Source organism: Trifolium pratense, linkage group LG7 (genome assembly GCF_020283565.1).
Source record: "Trifolium pratense cultivar HEN17-A07 linkage group LG7, ARS_RC_1.1, whole genome shotgun sequence".
In the NCBI taxonomy this organism is placed as follows: Eukaryota; Viridiplantae; Streptophyta; class Magnoliopsida; order Fabales; family Fabaceae; genus Trifolium; species Trifolium pratense.
The window spans coordinates 15,941,326-15,959,216 of NC_060065.1; the positions used below are offsets into that span (position 1 = coordinate 15,941,326).

Here is a 17,891-nt window from a genome sequence, read left to right on the forward strand (position 1 = left end):
ATAATCATTCCAAAGTCAAAATTGAATTCTTCATTGGGCACCTGCATTTTTTTTGGGGGGTTTTCCTGCATTTTTCTACCCCGGCATTTTTCTATTTGTGTTAGCATGATATCATATACATTACCTTCCGTTAAAATTAGGAAAAATTATATATAGAAAGATTTTTCAATCTTCACAAATAAGATCACACGAGGTTTTAAGTGAGTATGAGAATTTTAATCCGATGCGTCAATTAAATCTTATGGTTATTATTAATAGTTCTCATTTCTCATAATAATTATCAGTTCTCACCGGATACACTCCCTATATATATATATATATATATATATATATATATATATATATATATATATATATATATATATATATATATATATATATATATATATATATATATCAGTCGCTAGTTGGTTCAGTGGTGATTGACGCTTAACTTGATAGGGAGGATCGCGGTTCGATCCCCCGCAACTACGATTGAGAGGGGACCGAAACCACTTACCAGAACTGACCTTCAAACCAGATTAAATTGGTGGTGAAAAAAAAAAAAGGTATGAACATTAATTGGGCTAGTAGAGTATTTAATTCACGAGTTATACCAAAGACTTTCTTGTGCTAATATCGTTGAGATCATTTTAGTGATGATGACCTTACATATCAATTACTCCCTCCATAACAAATTACTAGTATCCGGACCCGTGCCAAGCACGGGTAAAATGAGACTAAAAAATTAATATTTTAATATTAAAATTTTCATCGTTCTAAAATAAAAAGGATGAAAAATGAAAAACTATAACATAAAAAAAGTAGGATCCCGTATTTGTCAAAAATTAAATAAAATAAGATCCCGTATTAATATATAAATATAGTCAATTAAAATAGTTTTAAAATCATACACAATTCAATTAAAATTGTACCTCTGATTTTTTATTTTACGGAAAATTAAACGTACAATTTTAATATATTTCCCGCGTGAATCACAAAAAAAAAAAAGTAGGCCCCGTATAAATTACAAAAAAATAAATCATGTCTCTTAATATATACGTAAAAATATAGACTCGTGTGTAAACTTTTTTAAAAAAAGCCCCCCAAACAAACAAAAAAAAGTTAAAATAATCTCATAATACCCATAGTAAAATAAATACGAAACAAAAATACCCTAAAAAAATTATTTGAATATATCTTATATTAGTTAATTTAATTTCCACATCAATATCCTCCAAATAAAATAAATATAGAACATCGTATAAATTATTGAAAAAAAAAATATGTCTTTGTGTTAATATATGAATAAAAATAACGTATTTATTGTAATATATTTTTTTTGGTATTAAGTAGTATTAACACTCTTGTTCTCATGGAAGAATTCGCTGATAATTCACAGTTCGACTGTAAGGTAAGTATAGCCCCAAAGTAATACATGTGCAAAAATATATGCCCATGTAAATTATAAATACAAAAGTCTCACGTAAATTATAAAATAAAAATAGATTCCCGTCTTAATATATGAATATAATTGTCAAATGAATATTGAAATTATTGGCAATTATTATAGACAAATGAATTAATTGTCAAATACATCAGAGAATAGAATGCATGAGAAGCAAGTATTTTATAGGAGAGAGAAAAATGAATAGGTCTGACTTTATTCATATTATAGATTATATAGATATAGATGGATTATCTTATGCATTTTTAAAATTAAACCATATAAAGAAATTCTTAAGTAAGTCCCCATCTAAGTATTAAAATAAAACCATATTCTATATTTTGAAATTTTTTGATAAATTATCGAATAAAATTTAAAGAACTTTGAAATAGCATTTTTTAGTATGCTACAACAAAGATTATCTTTTATTTCCTAATTTTTGTTTTCATTGTTTGTACATTTTTACTGTACATTGTTTTATATCTTTTTGATAAATCAAAGGTATCCTCCATGTCTCCATGTCCAACTGCAGAGACTAATTATCTCGAGATAAATGAGATCCATTTAAGAGATCGACCTCTCCCAACATTTTTTATATTTGATTATTGACAAATATCTAAATATAATTTAAATATGTAATTTTTTTATATATATGTAACTATTAAGAACCGTGTTAAAAAAAAACTATTAAGATATATAAATGGTACACGAAAAAAGAACCTGACTAAATAAAGGAATAAATTACTTGTACCAGAAAAAAAAAATTTATTCATGTCAAAAAGAAAAACTGAATAAGGAAGAAATTTCTACCAAAAAAATAAAATAAGGAAGAAACAACAAAATTGTGGCCCACGTGATAATATCATTTTGATTACTTTTATCAAATATAAATTTTACATATCAATTTTTTTACAGTTATTTTACATATAAATAATAACACATATAGCTTAAATTGTATCACGAACACAATCCTTCCACCGCAATTCTTCTAACAATAACTGAGGTTAAGTCTTTAGTTGTTGACAATGTTATGGGAGTTTCTCTTTACTGTTTGATCTGCGTATCATCTTCTTTTGGATCTTTTGGCCCCTTTAAATTTCAAAAAAAAAAAAAGAAGAGCAAAACAAAATCAGTTGAACCGTTTGACTCAAATGTTCACACATCAAAAGGTAAATAGATTAAAAATAAAATAGAGGAAAAACTTACGAATAATTGTTGCGTTTAAGAATTATAATTTATTGGTTACAAAGCTAACCTGATATTTTACATGTTTCTCCCATAATAAAATGCTAGCTTCCTTTCACCCATACTTGAATATGGTTACCCTTAAAAATCAAATATCAAATATAAAATTAAAATAGATTATTGAACAGGACTTGTACGCTTGATTTAAAAAAACGCAAAAATATCAAATACATAAAAAAAGAAGAAAAAGGAGTTTGGTTGAAAAAAACTTACATTCTTGTACATCATTTCCATTTCAATGGAAAATGATAATTTTCAAGAATCAAGATCTTTGACGTACCACAAATGGACGACACGAACCATCAGGTTCCAGCTCTCTTTCAAAGCATTGATCGAAGCAACATAATCATATGATGAAGCCATGATATATTGTAAATAAGGTTGATGATGCAAAAATATTATATGGTTGTTTTGATCTTGATGAATATAAACTTGTTGTAGACAAACTATTTATAGGTGTAAAGCTCTCAAATAATATGTTTAATGGTTTATGCGTGTCTTATATTTTTAAGTCGTAATCTTCAAAATTTAATTTCAACAAAAAATACATGAAACCGACATTATAGTGTAATTATGAAAATCGTATAAATTAGGTGGCATTATTATGAGAATGAATATTGTGATGTCATATACACTCATATACACTACATAACTACATAAATATAAAAATATGATCGTGTAATAAATTAATTCCATATTTATTAAGAGCACAGTGATTGTTTTGTTTATTTTGTTTTTGATGTGTATTATATAAAAAATATAAATTAAAATTAGTAAATTATGTGTTTACAAAAAATTCTGAATTTTGGTTTTAAAAAAATAAATTAAATAATTAGTAAAATTCGTTTTATAATAATAAAACTAAAAAAAATAAAATAAACAAAACAACTGGATCGATTATAGAAAATAATAACAGTGGACCAACAATTTTTTAGTTTTTTTCAAGTTCAAAAATTAGTCAATGAAATTTAGTAAAAAAAAATAAAATTAGTCAATGAAAGGGAGAAGAAACAAACACACATAAATATAAGCCTAACAACAATGAGTTTTTCCAATGATTGAAGTGACAAATATATACCACTTCTAAATGATATAAAGTTACTCATTTAGGGATTAAAATCAAATCAAACACGATATTATAGATCTTCTTTGTACGTTAGGAAAAAACTCAAGTTGTGTCATGCAACATTTGCCAATATTAGGGGATGAAAAAGAAATTCTATTAAAGTTCAAAGTCAAATAAAAGAGAATGGAAATAATAGGAACCCATATGATCTCAACAATAGAATCGAAAAGGTAGATGCCATACAATCTTCCATTAGTGTAGATGGATAATATGTTCTCACATTGCAATCGAGAGAAGATGAACAATGATAATAAAAGAAGACCAATAATAAAAAAGTAGAAGAAACTAATAATAGTGATAGATTTAGAAAATTTCAAACCTGTAAAAAAAACCCTAAAATTTCAAGTCGGCGGAGTGAACCCTAAGAGATTTAGAAGGAAATGAATTTGGGGAATGAGAAATACCAATGTGAGATCGATTGAGTTTATGAGTTCTGATGATGGTGGAATGAACCCTAGGGTAGGGAGCCAGAGAGGTAGCGCATGGGTTTGGAAGTTTCCATTGTTTATCTAATTTGATGCTTTCTTTTTTCCTTTTCTTTTTTCATGAGAAATTTTGAAAAAGAATAATGTGTGATTAATGGGTAATCAATTGACATGATATCAGAAAGAGAAAAAATTAAGCGAGTGATTAAATGCCAAATAAATGCTGAGGAATGAGGTTGAATGAGGAGAGGAGAGAGAAAGGGAAATATGTCTGGCTTATTACATATTATAGATGAGTCACTTTGAGAAAAAAAATTATACCAAATTATAATTAATTCACTTTACCTTACCAATGAAACATTTAATGCTATTTTTCCTATTATACCCTTAACTATATTTATTACTCTCTTCTTTCAATTCTTCATTTTATCTTTCATATATCATTAATGAAGGACAATTTTGTAAACTAACTCATAATTTTTCTATTCCATACAACATTAATTACATTTCCTAATTTGTGTAATTTGGCCAAAGTGACTTATATTGTAGTACGGAGAGAGTAGTCAACTATATATCAACTAAGGAAATAACATACACCGTAAATTACAAAACTGACTCTTAGATTGGGTATTAGGCTTAACTCATCCTTAAAAACCGACTTGTAAAGTGAGGATTGTCTCTTGCTTATAAACAAGCATTCAGGACATCTCGCAACCGATGTGGCACTCTTACCTAATTTAGTAAACTGACATCTAAGCAAAATTTAGGACCTCCTCATTGATTGTATTATGTAATTGGCAAGATCTGATCACATTAATAAGCATATATAATGCCATTCTCTGAGATTGGCTATCAACTCCATTGTCAATCACCCCGGGAACAACCTGATACGATTAGCGATCTTCTTTCGACATATATGACACTTGCGAATTTTATATCCGCACTCTTTGCAAGTCTGCATTTCAATAACTTGCTATTAATCATTGAATATAAATGAAGCAGCAAAAATTTGTTAGGATTTTTGGACTTTACCATGTGCCCACAATCAAAGGCCAAGTCCTTCTCATTGCTTAAGCAAATTGTACAACACTGCAATAGTTTGAAAGTAACTTAGTTCCTTGGTAAGCTATTCACAACAGAAACAATATTATATCAATGATATAGATTAAATTATTTCTCAAATTGAATTTCTCAAGTTACCTGACTAGTCAAGGTTGGATTTCTGCTTAAACTGATTGTCTTGGACACCTAAATAGAATTTGAATATAAGAAGAAAAAATATTTAAAACTTGCAAATATGAACTAAAACAAGAGAAAGAAAACAATAGATAGACATAGTTTCGATTATTTTTGTAATCCTTCACCGAGTTCAAACTTGACCACAGGGATAGGCTACCATAACCGTTAGTCCGTTACTCATGATCTTGTCACCTCATGAGAGTTTTTGCCTTCTGTGAGATTCGAATCATGTACGTGGGGTTTATGTACATTGATTCTTAGAATCTCACTACCAATGGAGCTATAACTCAATCCTTTTGCTAACAAATTCTACCTCTCCCTAAAAACTTAACTACTAACATTTTCCTAATATACATTTAGCATAGTAATAGGTGATTTTCTAACACCAATAAATACCTCAACGGCAGGCTTGAATTCATTAGCAAAAATTGCATTGGAAGTAATGGCTAACTTTTGTCTTGTTTCTTCAGCTATTCTCATAGGAAATTGAGTTGCATCATCAAGCTTCTGTCTAAGCCTTTCAACATACTTGTTTTGTTCTTGAAAATCTCTCTTAGCCTTTGTACATTCATTCTGTAAATTAACAAATATCAATGAGTGGTAACTTTAAGTAACAAAATTTAGAATATGACTCTAGTGCACGCGCCTTCAAACCTATGAAGCACTACTACAGACAAAACACAAGACACTGACACGTAGACACTTGTAATAAGTAAAAACATGTGTTAGTGTTGCGTCAGTGATGTCACACATTGAAGCTATGTGCGGGTGCTACATAGCTTCAAAAACTAATCTTTCAAATTTATAAGGTTCCGATTATGTAATTATATACCTGTAGCATATATATAAATTCTTCCTGTTTTTTCCTCTCTGCTACTCCAGTTTCAATTGAAATCTGCATGGTTTGCCACATTACATGATTAGTATTACTTAATGTAATCATTTTAAATGAGATGTATTACATGAAGATGCAATGAAAGTTGCTTAAACCTGCAAACAGTGTAATCTCTGAGATAAATTAGTAACCATTTGACGTGCTTGTTTCTCTGCATTTGATGTCAACTCATTTTCATGCTTCAATATTAACAACTGAAAATGTAGAACAAAAAAAAGACATTAGAATCATTCACAAACTCACTTTAATTTTGAAATCTCTTTCAAATAATAATTACCTGGTGCTGATTCTCTTTCTTGAAACTGTAAAGTCTATCAGCGGAATACTTTGCTCTAATTTCCCAATACTCAAGCTTTGCTTGCAGTGTTATATTTTCATTTCTTAAAAAACCATAAAATATTTTGGCATTATTTTTTTTATTTATTTTTGTCAAGCAGTCTAGTGGCTAGAAATTTCATCTTTAAAGTAGATAAGTGGGATGATTGGGGTTCGAACCCCGGCCCCTTGCATATATATTGCAATGTCCCTGCCAACTAACTGAGCTAAGTTCACGAGACAATATTTTGGCATTATTAGTACTTAATGCAAAACAACAATTACATGAGGCGATAAGCCGATAACGCGAGGTGGAGCAAAACACGATTTTCTTATACCTGATCATCTCCAATTCTTCTTTTAAGTTTCTCATTTTTTCTTCAACCTCTTCTACGTTGTTGTTAGCTTCCTGCATTGCAACACAAGTTAAAGTAACAAGTAAAGTTGTTCTTTAGGTACAGTTCCTATGTTAATTATATGGGTCATGCTAAACAGTGCCCCCGGGGCACTAGTTAAGCATACTAAAAAAGAAAGAAAGAATAAAATTAATGATGAGAGATAATAACTTTTTACATTTTTAAGGTATTGAATTCACAATTTCCAAGATAAAATTTCCATTTTGATATCCTTAACCAGTGCCCCGGGGGCACTGTTTAGCATTTTCCTATTCATACCTGTGAACTTAAAATGAGAGCCTTGGTGTTTTCTTCTGCACCAACCAAGAATCAATATGAATAAAAGAGTAAAATAAAAACTAACTAATGAAACCATAATACAAATAACTTTATTATTATGATTTAGGTTTGATGTAATACATTACTGATCCAACTGTAAGGCTACTAAAGAGTTTTAAGCCTACCAACAAAAAAAGTATTTATAACTAAATATTATAAGCAAATGACTTAATTTTTATATACTGTCGGTGTAAAATTATTTTACACATACATCCAGTCAAATAATGACATATAGACGTTTGAGACTATATTTTAAAAACGTGTCTATAAAAGTGCTACTATAATGTTATATGTAAAAAAAAATTATGCTTTCAATACATAACAATTAATCTCATAAGCAAAAATGTCTCATATTGAGACAAAAATGACACATGTTTTACTTTATAATTTACTTTAACTTCATTCACTATTAAAAATTATTGTGCTGACCCTGATAAAATAAAAAAATGAAATCAAAATATTAAAAATGTATAGCTCTCATCAGTACTAAATGAATGTATATTTGAGACCTGAATGAAATTCCAAGCAAAGAGTGTCATATGAATGATCAGTATATGCCACTTCATCTAGATTTGGAGGCATTATAACCTGTGAAGAAAGAGTGAAAAACAAAAATTATAAATGTTTGGATTAAAAGTCCCAATTTATTTATTTTATAACATGGGAGATAATGCAAATTCATTTTCAATACTCAAAAATGAATTTACTCTTCAACTACTCATTTTTCTTCTTCTTAAGTAGCTTAGTGGGTATTCGGAGTTCGAACCCCAAACTCCTACATATATAATGCAGTGTTCCTACTACAAGAATAAAGAATTTTGGCAATAATATTTTTTCAACAAAAATCAACTTGTTGGCAAAAATATAGATTTAACAACAACCTTTTTAAATTGTTGCAATATGATTTTGTTTTCTCAACAATATTATTATTGCTACAAAAAATGACTTATCCCAACAACAATTAAAAATACTTAATTAAAAATAAATAAATTAAAAATACCACCCACTATTAACTCCACTCATCCATAATTATCAACAAAAAAATCCACTATTTGGGATAATAACCGTATCACACACCACCACCATAGTGGTGCAGTTATGATATGTGAAACAACCTTCCTCTTATTTTTAGAGAAGTTGTTATATAATAATGTAGTGATAACTATTAATTTATGAATTTGAAAGTGCATGAGTCATTTAAGGGAAACTTCCTCAACGTAAAAATTAAATATCAATCCATCCCTCAAAGCTCACTCTTTTTTTTGGTATGGAATTCTCAAACCTCATGGAAATTAGGTACACTACTTTCACTCTATTCTTCTTTTAATTTGTTCATCACTTTGCTCTTCATATTTTAATAATATTGATTTGATTCAAGAACATATTTATTGCGGCGACTCTAGTTGTTGTGAAAAATATTAGAAATGGCAACAACTTTAAATGTTGTGGCAAAACTTTTTGCAACGGCACTTATAACAACGACATGCAGCGACTTTTGTTTCGCTGAGGAAAATAATTTTGCCAACAACTTTAAGGTTTTGACAACGATAAAAGTCGCTGCAAATTATAAGTTTTCTTGTATATCAACTGAATTAAGCTCACGAGACACTACAAACACTAAATAAGCATTTCAATAAGGCTTATATTTTAATTCACTCGTGATTTGTTATGCATATTTTTTTTTAATTGATTTTGCTAAATATTGACCATTGGCATTTTTATAAATTTAAGAAAATAATAATTACATTTTCACCAACGGGCCATTCTTGATTGCTTGTTGCTACTTGAGTTGAACTTTTCATCTTAACACAACATTGAAATTTATGCCCTGATTTCCAATCAAAATGTTGACATGTTTGTGAGCTGCAAAAGAAAAAGGCACAAAAACAATGAAGCCTAAGATCAGTAGATATATTAACAAATTTATGAATTGTAAATTTTAGTCCCTTATATTTAGTCGAGTCTCCTAACCAATTTCTAAATCAAACAATATACAAAAAAAAAAACAATTATCAAGTTTAGTTCCCTATTTTTCACTGATAAAACACATTTTTAGAATTGAGTTTTGGGCTTAACTCATCCTTACAAAACTGATTTGTAAGGTGAGGATTGCATGAGGATGTCACGATCAGAACTTGATAGCAGACAGCCCAGCGGATTGTGGAGAGGCTCTATCATCTTAGAATTGAGTTTTGAGTTTAACTCATCCTTACAAAACCGGTTTGTAAGGCCACTAAGGTGATGATTGCCTCTTGTTTATAAACACATATTCAGGATATCTCACAAACGATATGAGACTTCTCTTAGCACACATCGTTATTCTCTAAATTGAGTTGTTTTTTTAGACTAGTCATACAAGAAACTTCCATTCTAACTTCTATGCAAATCATAGCAATTCGTTTTTTTTTTCTTTTTCTTTTTCTTTTGACTATAAAGAATATACTTCCTACAAATTTTGACGGGAGCTGAAGAAATTTGAGTGGCTCACACGACGTATAAGGCAAGAAGGAAATTTCGTCTATATTAAATATGTATAGTTGAAGTAGCTAGCATGTACAAAAAAAAAGTAGCTAGCAAGATATTGACCAAAAAAAAAAAGAACAACGAGTTTTGAAGATTAACATATCTACATGTATACTGTTTGAAAATGAAATCTGTATACATTAATACCCTCCTTGCACTTTCGTTTAACATATTTTCACATTGACATACATATATTTTATGACTATAATTAATGTGAATACAAATAATTTGAGGCACTTTCACTTCTTGATAAGTAACTTGGTCGTATATATCAAGTTTTGAAGGTGACCATGTGATGATAAATATAGATTTATTCAGTTGACGTGGTTTTAGATATTTAGCGAAAAGTCAAATATCAAAATCCAGTTAATCTAATATATAGTTTTTTTTTTTTTTATAACCCTCTAGTTCATAGGAGAAAGGGGCCCTAGTAGGCCAGAGTTCGGTCGCGAGATAAGTAAAGTCTGGCTAAGAAATTGTTCCACCTAGGAATCGAACCCGGTTTCTCCTAAAATCAGTCCTTTTTGGTGAAACTCATTAACCACCTGAGCTGAATGACTTGGTTTAATATATAGTTGTTTAGAATAACTCAAATTATTGAAAGAACATTATATCCAAATTAATAGAACTCATTTTTATAAAAACCGGTGTTGTAACACAAAAAAAAATCTAGCTAATTCATCCAATAATAGTTTTTTTTTTTTCCACCACCAGGCCCACCGAACTACTTAATTTGGTTTTGGGGTCAGTTCTGTCATTAAGTGATTTTGATTCTTTCTTAATCACAGCTGTGTGGATCAAACCGTAATTCTCCCTATCAAGTTAGTTTAGTGCTACACAAATTACAAATAGATATAAGATCCAGAAGTTCCGAGTTCAAGCTATTAAATATTTTGTAAAAAAAAAATAAAAATTGAAGAAGTATTAATGTGCAATTTCTCAACAACACTTGTCAGTGTCCAACTAACTAATTATACCTAGATTATTTGTTAGTTACAATCTTAAGACTTTGTATCCCTTAAAAAATGATTTAATTAACACTAAGTCTAGTGGAACAAAAAAACAAAAGAAGAAAACACAAAAACATGAAAGAGGCATTGACTTATAGTATATGAAACAACAACTTTTTTCAAAGTTCTTTTTTATAAGACACATACGTGTCAATAAAAATTAGGTAAATACATATGTATATATTTTTTTTTCCAGGTAATCTAGTAGTTATAAATTTTAAGGTGAATAAATGAAGTGTCCGGTGTTCGAACACCAGCTTCTGCACATAAAATGTGATGTTCCTACCAACTGAGCTAAGCTCACGGTGACACATATGTACACATCTTATTTAAACATGTACCACAACATCGCTGAGGTGAACAATTCTAATAGATCTATAAATGTTTGGTGTTTAATAGAAAAATTAGAAAAACATTATTTGTACACCTATCAAAATTGTACACATCAGGGATGTATCAGTACTTATTTAAATAAGATGTCTATCGGAGAATTCATCTAAAAACTAATATATTTATAATATTCAAATGTATATTAATTTTATTTGATCTTTATGTCTATTATAAAAGAACAATATTTCTATGTTTGTTGTTGGTGGTCACTTGTCAGCAGTGCTAGCATAGTAATGGATTGTTCACCAATAATGAATAGTTAAAGTGGTAAGTGTCTTGGTCCCCTTAAATATGTGATTAATGGTTCGATTCATGGTTCATGCGTTTGGAGAAAATTCAGTTGGAAGGAAAGAACTCTCCTTGTGTGCCCCACAGGTTCCTCGACGGAGATTAGTCATCGCTAATGGCGGTAAAAACTTCATATCAATATCATAGTAAAAAAAAAGTTGTAACCCGCGGATTTCTTTTTTTCTTTCTATTAATATACATTTTACCATTAAAAAAAAAGCGCATAGCAATGGATTACCACAAAAAATAAAAAATAAAAATTTATGAAATAAGTTACCAGTATTTTATAGCTTTGCATCTTGAGCATTTTTTGGAGCATGGATTACCACAAACTGCACAGCTATCACTGTTATTACTGAAAATGCCATCATGCTGAATTAGCCCCCTTGTTATTTCTTTATTTGACTCATCACTATCTTCTCCTCCTTCAATATAATAAACATCTCCTTCATATGGTTTTTGCTCATCATCATCATTGAATGAGTAATTAGAGGTTTCCTGCACAATGTTAATTAAATTTTTAAGCATCTGTCTCATATTATATCTTTAATTTTATAATTACCTAAGCCATATCTCTTTCTTTTTGTAATTTTTTTATGAAGTCATATCTTTCTTTCTCTCACACACAACGCGTTTTTTGAGTAATAAAATAGGTCAATATCACATAAACTCTTTTTCTTGACAATATAGGTCAACATTAACTTACTCTTTTGTGACAAAGTAAAAAAAAAAAAAAAAACTACTTATCAATTAGTTAACTTATTTTTTTTTAATTTTATTTATCTAATTATTTTAGATCTCTCAAAAGAGTTTAAAGATGGACTTCTACCATTTATTAATTTAATAAAATAGTCAATTTTATAATTATTAAATAGAGAAAGAAATTTAATATTTTATTTAAAATGACAATAATTTTTAGATATAATTACTTGTTCAAAATTTTTTAGAGATAATTAATTGAATATATTTTACAAATGATATCATTAAAACAGATATTATATTGTAAGAAAAACAGTAATACTAAAAAAAAAGTAAAATTATTTTTTTTACAAAGAAGAGTTTGAACTATCAAACATTTTATTTTTCATATTTCAAATCAAGGGAGAAGTTGACTTGACTATAATCTTTAACTGAAAACCGACATGGAATTTTTGTTTAGCAGATTGTAACATTAAATTGCGGTGGACCATATATTGCGGTCAGTTTTAGAGATTAAATTGCGGTCAGTTTTTCATTGACTTTGTTAAAGAAGTTTTTTATTTTATTTTTTAGAATAATGGTGACTTTGTTTAGGAAGTGAAAAAACTATCATTCCACAATAAAGCTGCATCTATGAAATAAAATATATATTACTAAAACAAAAGGATTCACACTATATCCTATAAAAAATGACTCAAACTAATTATTTAGAACTTTAAATAATTAATAACATTACGTTTCTAGGCTCCAAGTGAAAGCATTGGGATCCATGAAAAGATGATTCTTGATGATCTTCTGTAGACATTACCTCAAAACATTCGTCTCTATGCCAACATGTCCAGTGCATCACATGGCATTCTTTTGAGCTGATTCAAATTACAACAAGATCAATATCAAAACGATAGTGTGTGTATATTAATTAAAACTATGTGAAAAAAATAAATAAATATCCAATTCAAATCATAAAGTCAAGTTGTTTATATTTATACTATATGAATAATGCTTGCATATAGATTAACAAAAAATGATAGTTGAAAGGGAAGAGAATGAAATGAAATTTTGGAAACTTACCAATATGTATAATTTTTGCATCGAGAGCATCTTGTGATTATGTTGCTTAATTTGCCACAAAAGGAGCAAACACAATATTCACTTAAGCCAATGGATATTATGTTGTCCTCATGATCTTGTTCAAACAATAGATTTATTTCATCACTAACTTGCACTATCTCTTCCCTTTTGTTATTTGAGTTTGTTCTTTTGTTTTCAAGCCAAGCAAGAAACCCTAGGAGGAGTATTATTAGTACCAATATGAGCTTGAGGAAACAATTTGGATCCATGGTTGTCCCATTAGTAATCATGATCTATAATGTTTGAAATGATTTATATTGTCAACTGGATTTATAGGAATGGCTAAGGAAGAAAGAGAGCTCTTTTAATGATTATATATATAGTTGTTTAGAATAAAGTTAATATATAATTGATTATATAGATATTAAGTTAATCGAACATTTGTTCTTGGAAATTCCATGTCTTCTTCCATGATTGTGATACTTTCATTATTTTAAGGGGAAAACAAACAAGCTGGACATAAAATGAGAACTAGTCAAAAGTGAAATTTAGAAACTTGATTGCATTAATTAAAATTATGGAGAACACTGTTATAGAGAATAGGGTCATGTTAACATGTGCACCAAGGGCACATGTTAAGATTCTAAATATAGAAAATTGCATTTAATGTTAGAAAAAAAATTTAATGTTTAAAAAGTTAAATGCACAAATTTCAATATATTATTTCTACTTTTGCTTCCTTAACATGTGCCTTTGGTGCACATGTTAACATTTTCCTATATATATATATATATATATATATATATATAGGGTGTGTATCCGGTGAAAACTGATAATTATTATGAGAAATGAGAACTATTAATAATAACCATAAGATTTAATTGACGCATCAGATTAAAATTCTCACACTCACTTAAAACCTCATGTGATCTTATTTGTGGAGATCGAAAAATCATTCTATATATAATCTTTCCTAATTTATTAACGCATGTAATGCATCTCATATTAACACAAATAGAGCATTATTAGGAATGAGAATTTGCAGATTGTCAATAGCTTACTAATCTGTAATTTGTCGACCATCGTTGTTGTTATAGAGCACGTATAGTTATATCCCAGACCAAAACTCAAAATACACAGCTTATGAACACATATACATCACCGGCAAAAACTCAAAAATGATGTGTGCAATATTAGAAAAGTCAATTATAAAGAAAGTGTTTGAGTTTTTCCATCAATCAAATAGTGCTCCTTTTAATGAGCTATAATAAGGTCTTAATCTCACTAAATAGTAAAATTAAGATAAACCAATGTAAGATAAAATGAAACTAGCTATGTTGAGTAGATATGTAAATCACTAATACCATCTATATAATAGCAAAAAGAATAATCATTCCAAAGTCAAAATTGAATTCTTCATTGGGCACCTGCATTTTTTTTGGGGGGTTTTCCTGCATTTTTCTACCCCGGCATTTTTCTATTTGTGTTAGCATGATATCATATACATTACCTTCCATTAATAATTAAATAAATTAGGAAAGATTATATAAATAAATTAGGAAAAATTATATATAGAAAGATTTTTCAATCTTCACAAATAAGATCACACGAGGTTTTAAGTGAGTATGAGAATTTTAATCCGATGCGTCAATTAAATCTTATGGTTATTATTAATAGTTCTCATTTCTCATAATAATTATCAGTTCTCACCGGATACACTCCCTATATATATATATATATATATATATCAGTCGCTAGTTGGTTCAGTGGTGATTGACGCTTAACTTGATAGGGAGGATCGCGGTTCGATCCCCCGCAACTACGATTGAGAGGGGACCGAAACCACTTACCAGAACTGACCTTCAAACCAGATTAAATTGGTGGTGAAAAAAAAAAAGAAGGTATGAACATTAATTGGGCTAGTAGAGTATTTAATTCACGAGTTATACCAAAGACTTTCTTGTGCTAATATCGTTGAGATCATTTTAGTGATGATGACCTTACATATCAATTACTCCCTCCATAACAAATTACTAGTATCCGGACCCGTGCCAAGCACGGGTAAAATGAGACTAAAAAATTAATATTTTAATATTAAAATTTTCATCGTTCTAAAATAAAAAGGATGAAAAATGAAAAACTATAACATAAAAAAAGTAGGATCCCGTATTTGTCAAAAATTAAATAAAATAAGATCCCGTATTAATATATAAATATAGTCAATTAAAATAGTTTTAAAATCATACACAATTCAATTAAAATTGTACCTCTGATTTTTTATTTTACGGAAAATTAAACGTACAATTTTAATATATTTTCCGCGTGAATCACAAAAAAAAAAAAAGTAGGCCCCGTATAAATTACAAAAAAATAAATCATGTCTCTTATACGTAAAAATATAGACTCGTGTGTAAACTTTTTTAAAAAAAGCCCCCCAAACAAACAAAAAAAAGTTAAAATAATCTCATAATACCCATAGTAAAATAAATACGAAACAAAAATACCCTAAAAAAATTATTTGAATATATCTTATATTAGTTAATTTAATTTCCACATCAATATCCTCCAAATAAAATAAATATAGAACATCGTATAAATTATTGAAAAAAAAAATATGTCTTTGTGTTAATATATGAATAAAAATAACGTATTTATTGTAATATATTTTTTTTGGTATTAAGTAGTATTAACACTCTTGTTCTCATGGAAGAATTCGCTGATAATTCACAGTTCGACTGTAAGGTAAGTATAGCCCCAAAGTAATACATGTGCAAAAATATATGCCCATGTAAATTATAAATACAAAAGTCTCACGTAAATTATAAAATAAAAATAGATTTCCGTCTTAATATATGAATATAATTGTCAAATGAATATTGAAATTATTGGCAATTATTATAGACAAATGAATTAATTGTCAAATACATCAGAGAATAGAATGCATGAGAAGCAAGTATTTTATAGGAGAGAGAAAAATGAATAGGTCTGACTTTATTCATATTATAGATTATATAGATATAGATGGATTATCTTATGCATTTTTAAAATTAAACCATATAAAGAAATTCTTAAGTAAGTCCCCATCTAAGTATTAAAATAAAACCATATTCTATATTTTGAAATTTTTTGATAAATTATCGAATAAAATTTAAAGAACTTTGAAATAGCATTTTTTAGTATGCTACAACAAAGATTATCTTTTATTTCCTAATTTTTGTTTTCATTGTTTGTACATTTTTACTGTACATTGTTTTATATCTTTTTGATAAACCAAAGGTATCCTCCATGTCTCCATGTCCAACTGCAGAGACTAATTATCTCGAGATAAATGAGATCCATTTAAGAGATCGACCTCTCCCAACATTTTTTATATTTGATTATTGACAAATATCTAAATATAATTTAAATATGTAATTTTTTTATATATATGTAACTATTAAGAACCGTGTTAAAAAAAAACTATTAAGATATATAAATGGTACACGAAAAAAGAACCTGACTAAATAAAGGAATAAATTACTTGTACCAGAAAAAAAAAATTTATTCATGTCAAAAAGAATAACTGAATAAGGAAGAAATTTCTACCAAAAAAATAAAATAAGGAAGAAACAACAAAATTGTGGCCCACGTGATAATATCATTTTGATTACTTTTATCAAATATAAATTTTACATATCAATTTTTTTACAGTTATTTTACATATAAATAATAACACATATAGCTTAAATTATATCACGAACACAATCCTTCCACCGCAATTCTTCTAACAATAACTGAGGTTAAGTCTTTAGTTGTTGACAATGTTATGGGAGTTTCTCTTTACTGTTTGATCTGCGTATCATCTTCTTTTGGATCTTTTGGCCCCTTTAAATTTCAAAAAAAAAAAAAGAAGAGCAAAACAAAATCAGTTGAACCGTTTGACTCAAATGTTCACACATCAAAAGGTAAATAGATTAAAAATAAAATAGAGGAAAAACTTACGAATAATTGTTGCGTTTAAGAATTATAATTTATTGGTTACAAAGCTAACCTGATATTTTACATGTTTCTCCCATAATAAAATGCTAGCTTCCTTTCACCCATACTTGAATATGGTTACCCTTAAAAATCAAATATCAAATATAAAATTAAAATAGATTATTGAACAGGACTTGTACGCTTGATTTAAAAAAACGCAAAAATATCAAATACATAAAAAAAGAAGAAAAAGGAGTTTGGTTGAAAAAAACTTACATTCTTGTACATCATTTCCATTTCAATGGAAAATGATAATTTTCAAGAATCAAGATCTTTGACGTACCACAAATGGACGACACGAACCATCAGGTTCCAGCTCTCTTTCAAAGCATTGATCGAAGCAACATAATCATATGATGAAGCCATGATATATTGTAAATAAGGTTGATGATGCAAAAATATTATATGGTTGTTTTGATCTTGATGAATATAAACTTGTTGTAGACAGATTTATAGGTGTAAAGCTCTCAAATAATATGTTTAATGGT

General features: G+C 28.4%; 1 protein-coding gene across 2 annotated transcripts; it reads right to left on the minus strand.

Annotated features, from left to right (window-relative positions):
* Positions 1 to 4,707: 4,707 nt before the first annotated feature.
* Positions 4,708 to 13,804, minus strand: LOC123897893. Of its 2 annotated transcripts, none has more exons than XM_045948710.1 (14): positions 13,387 to 13,804; positions 13,124 to 13,181; positions 11,894 to 12,114; positions 9,151 to 9,268; positions 7,915 to 7,993; positions 7,346 to 7,380; positions 7,010 to 7,080; positions 6,634 to 6,736; positions 6,452 to 6,550; positions 6,294 to 6,356; positions 5,858 to 6,034; positions 5,423 to 5,470; positions 5,255 to 5,311; positions 4,708 to 5,177 (listed from the first exon to the last, which is right to left on the minus strand). In XM_045948710.1, exons 1-14 carry the CDS (start codon positions 13,674 to 13,676, stop codon positions 5,091 to 5,093), a joined length of 1,506 nt encoding a protein of 501 aa, XP_045804666.1. In that variant the 5' UTR covers positions 13,677 to 13,804; the 3' UTR covers positions 4,708 to 5,090. The 2 variants fall into 2 exon arrangements, with proteins under 2 accessions (XP_045804666.1, XP_045804665.1); XM_045948709.1 differs by having other exon boundaries at positions 13,052 to 13,181; positions 13,387 to 13,801.
* Between the last annotated feature and the right edge of the window lie 4,087 nt (positions 13,805 to 17,891).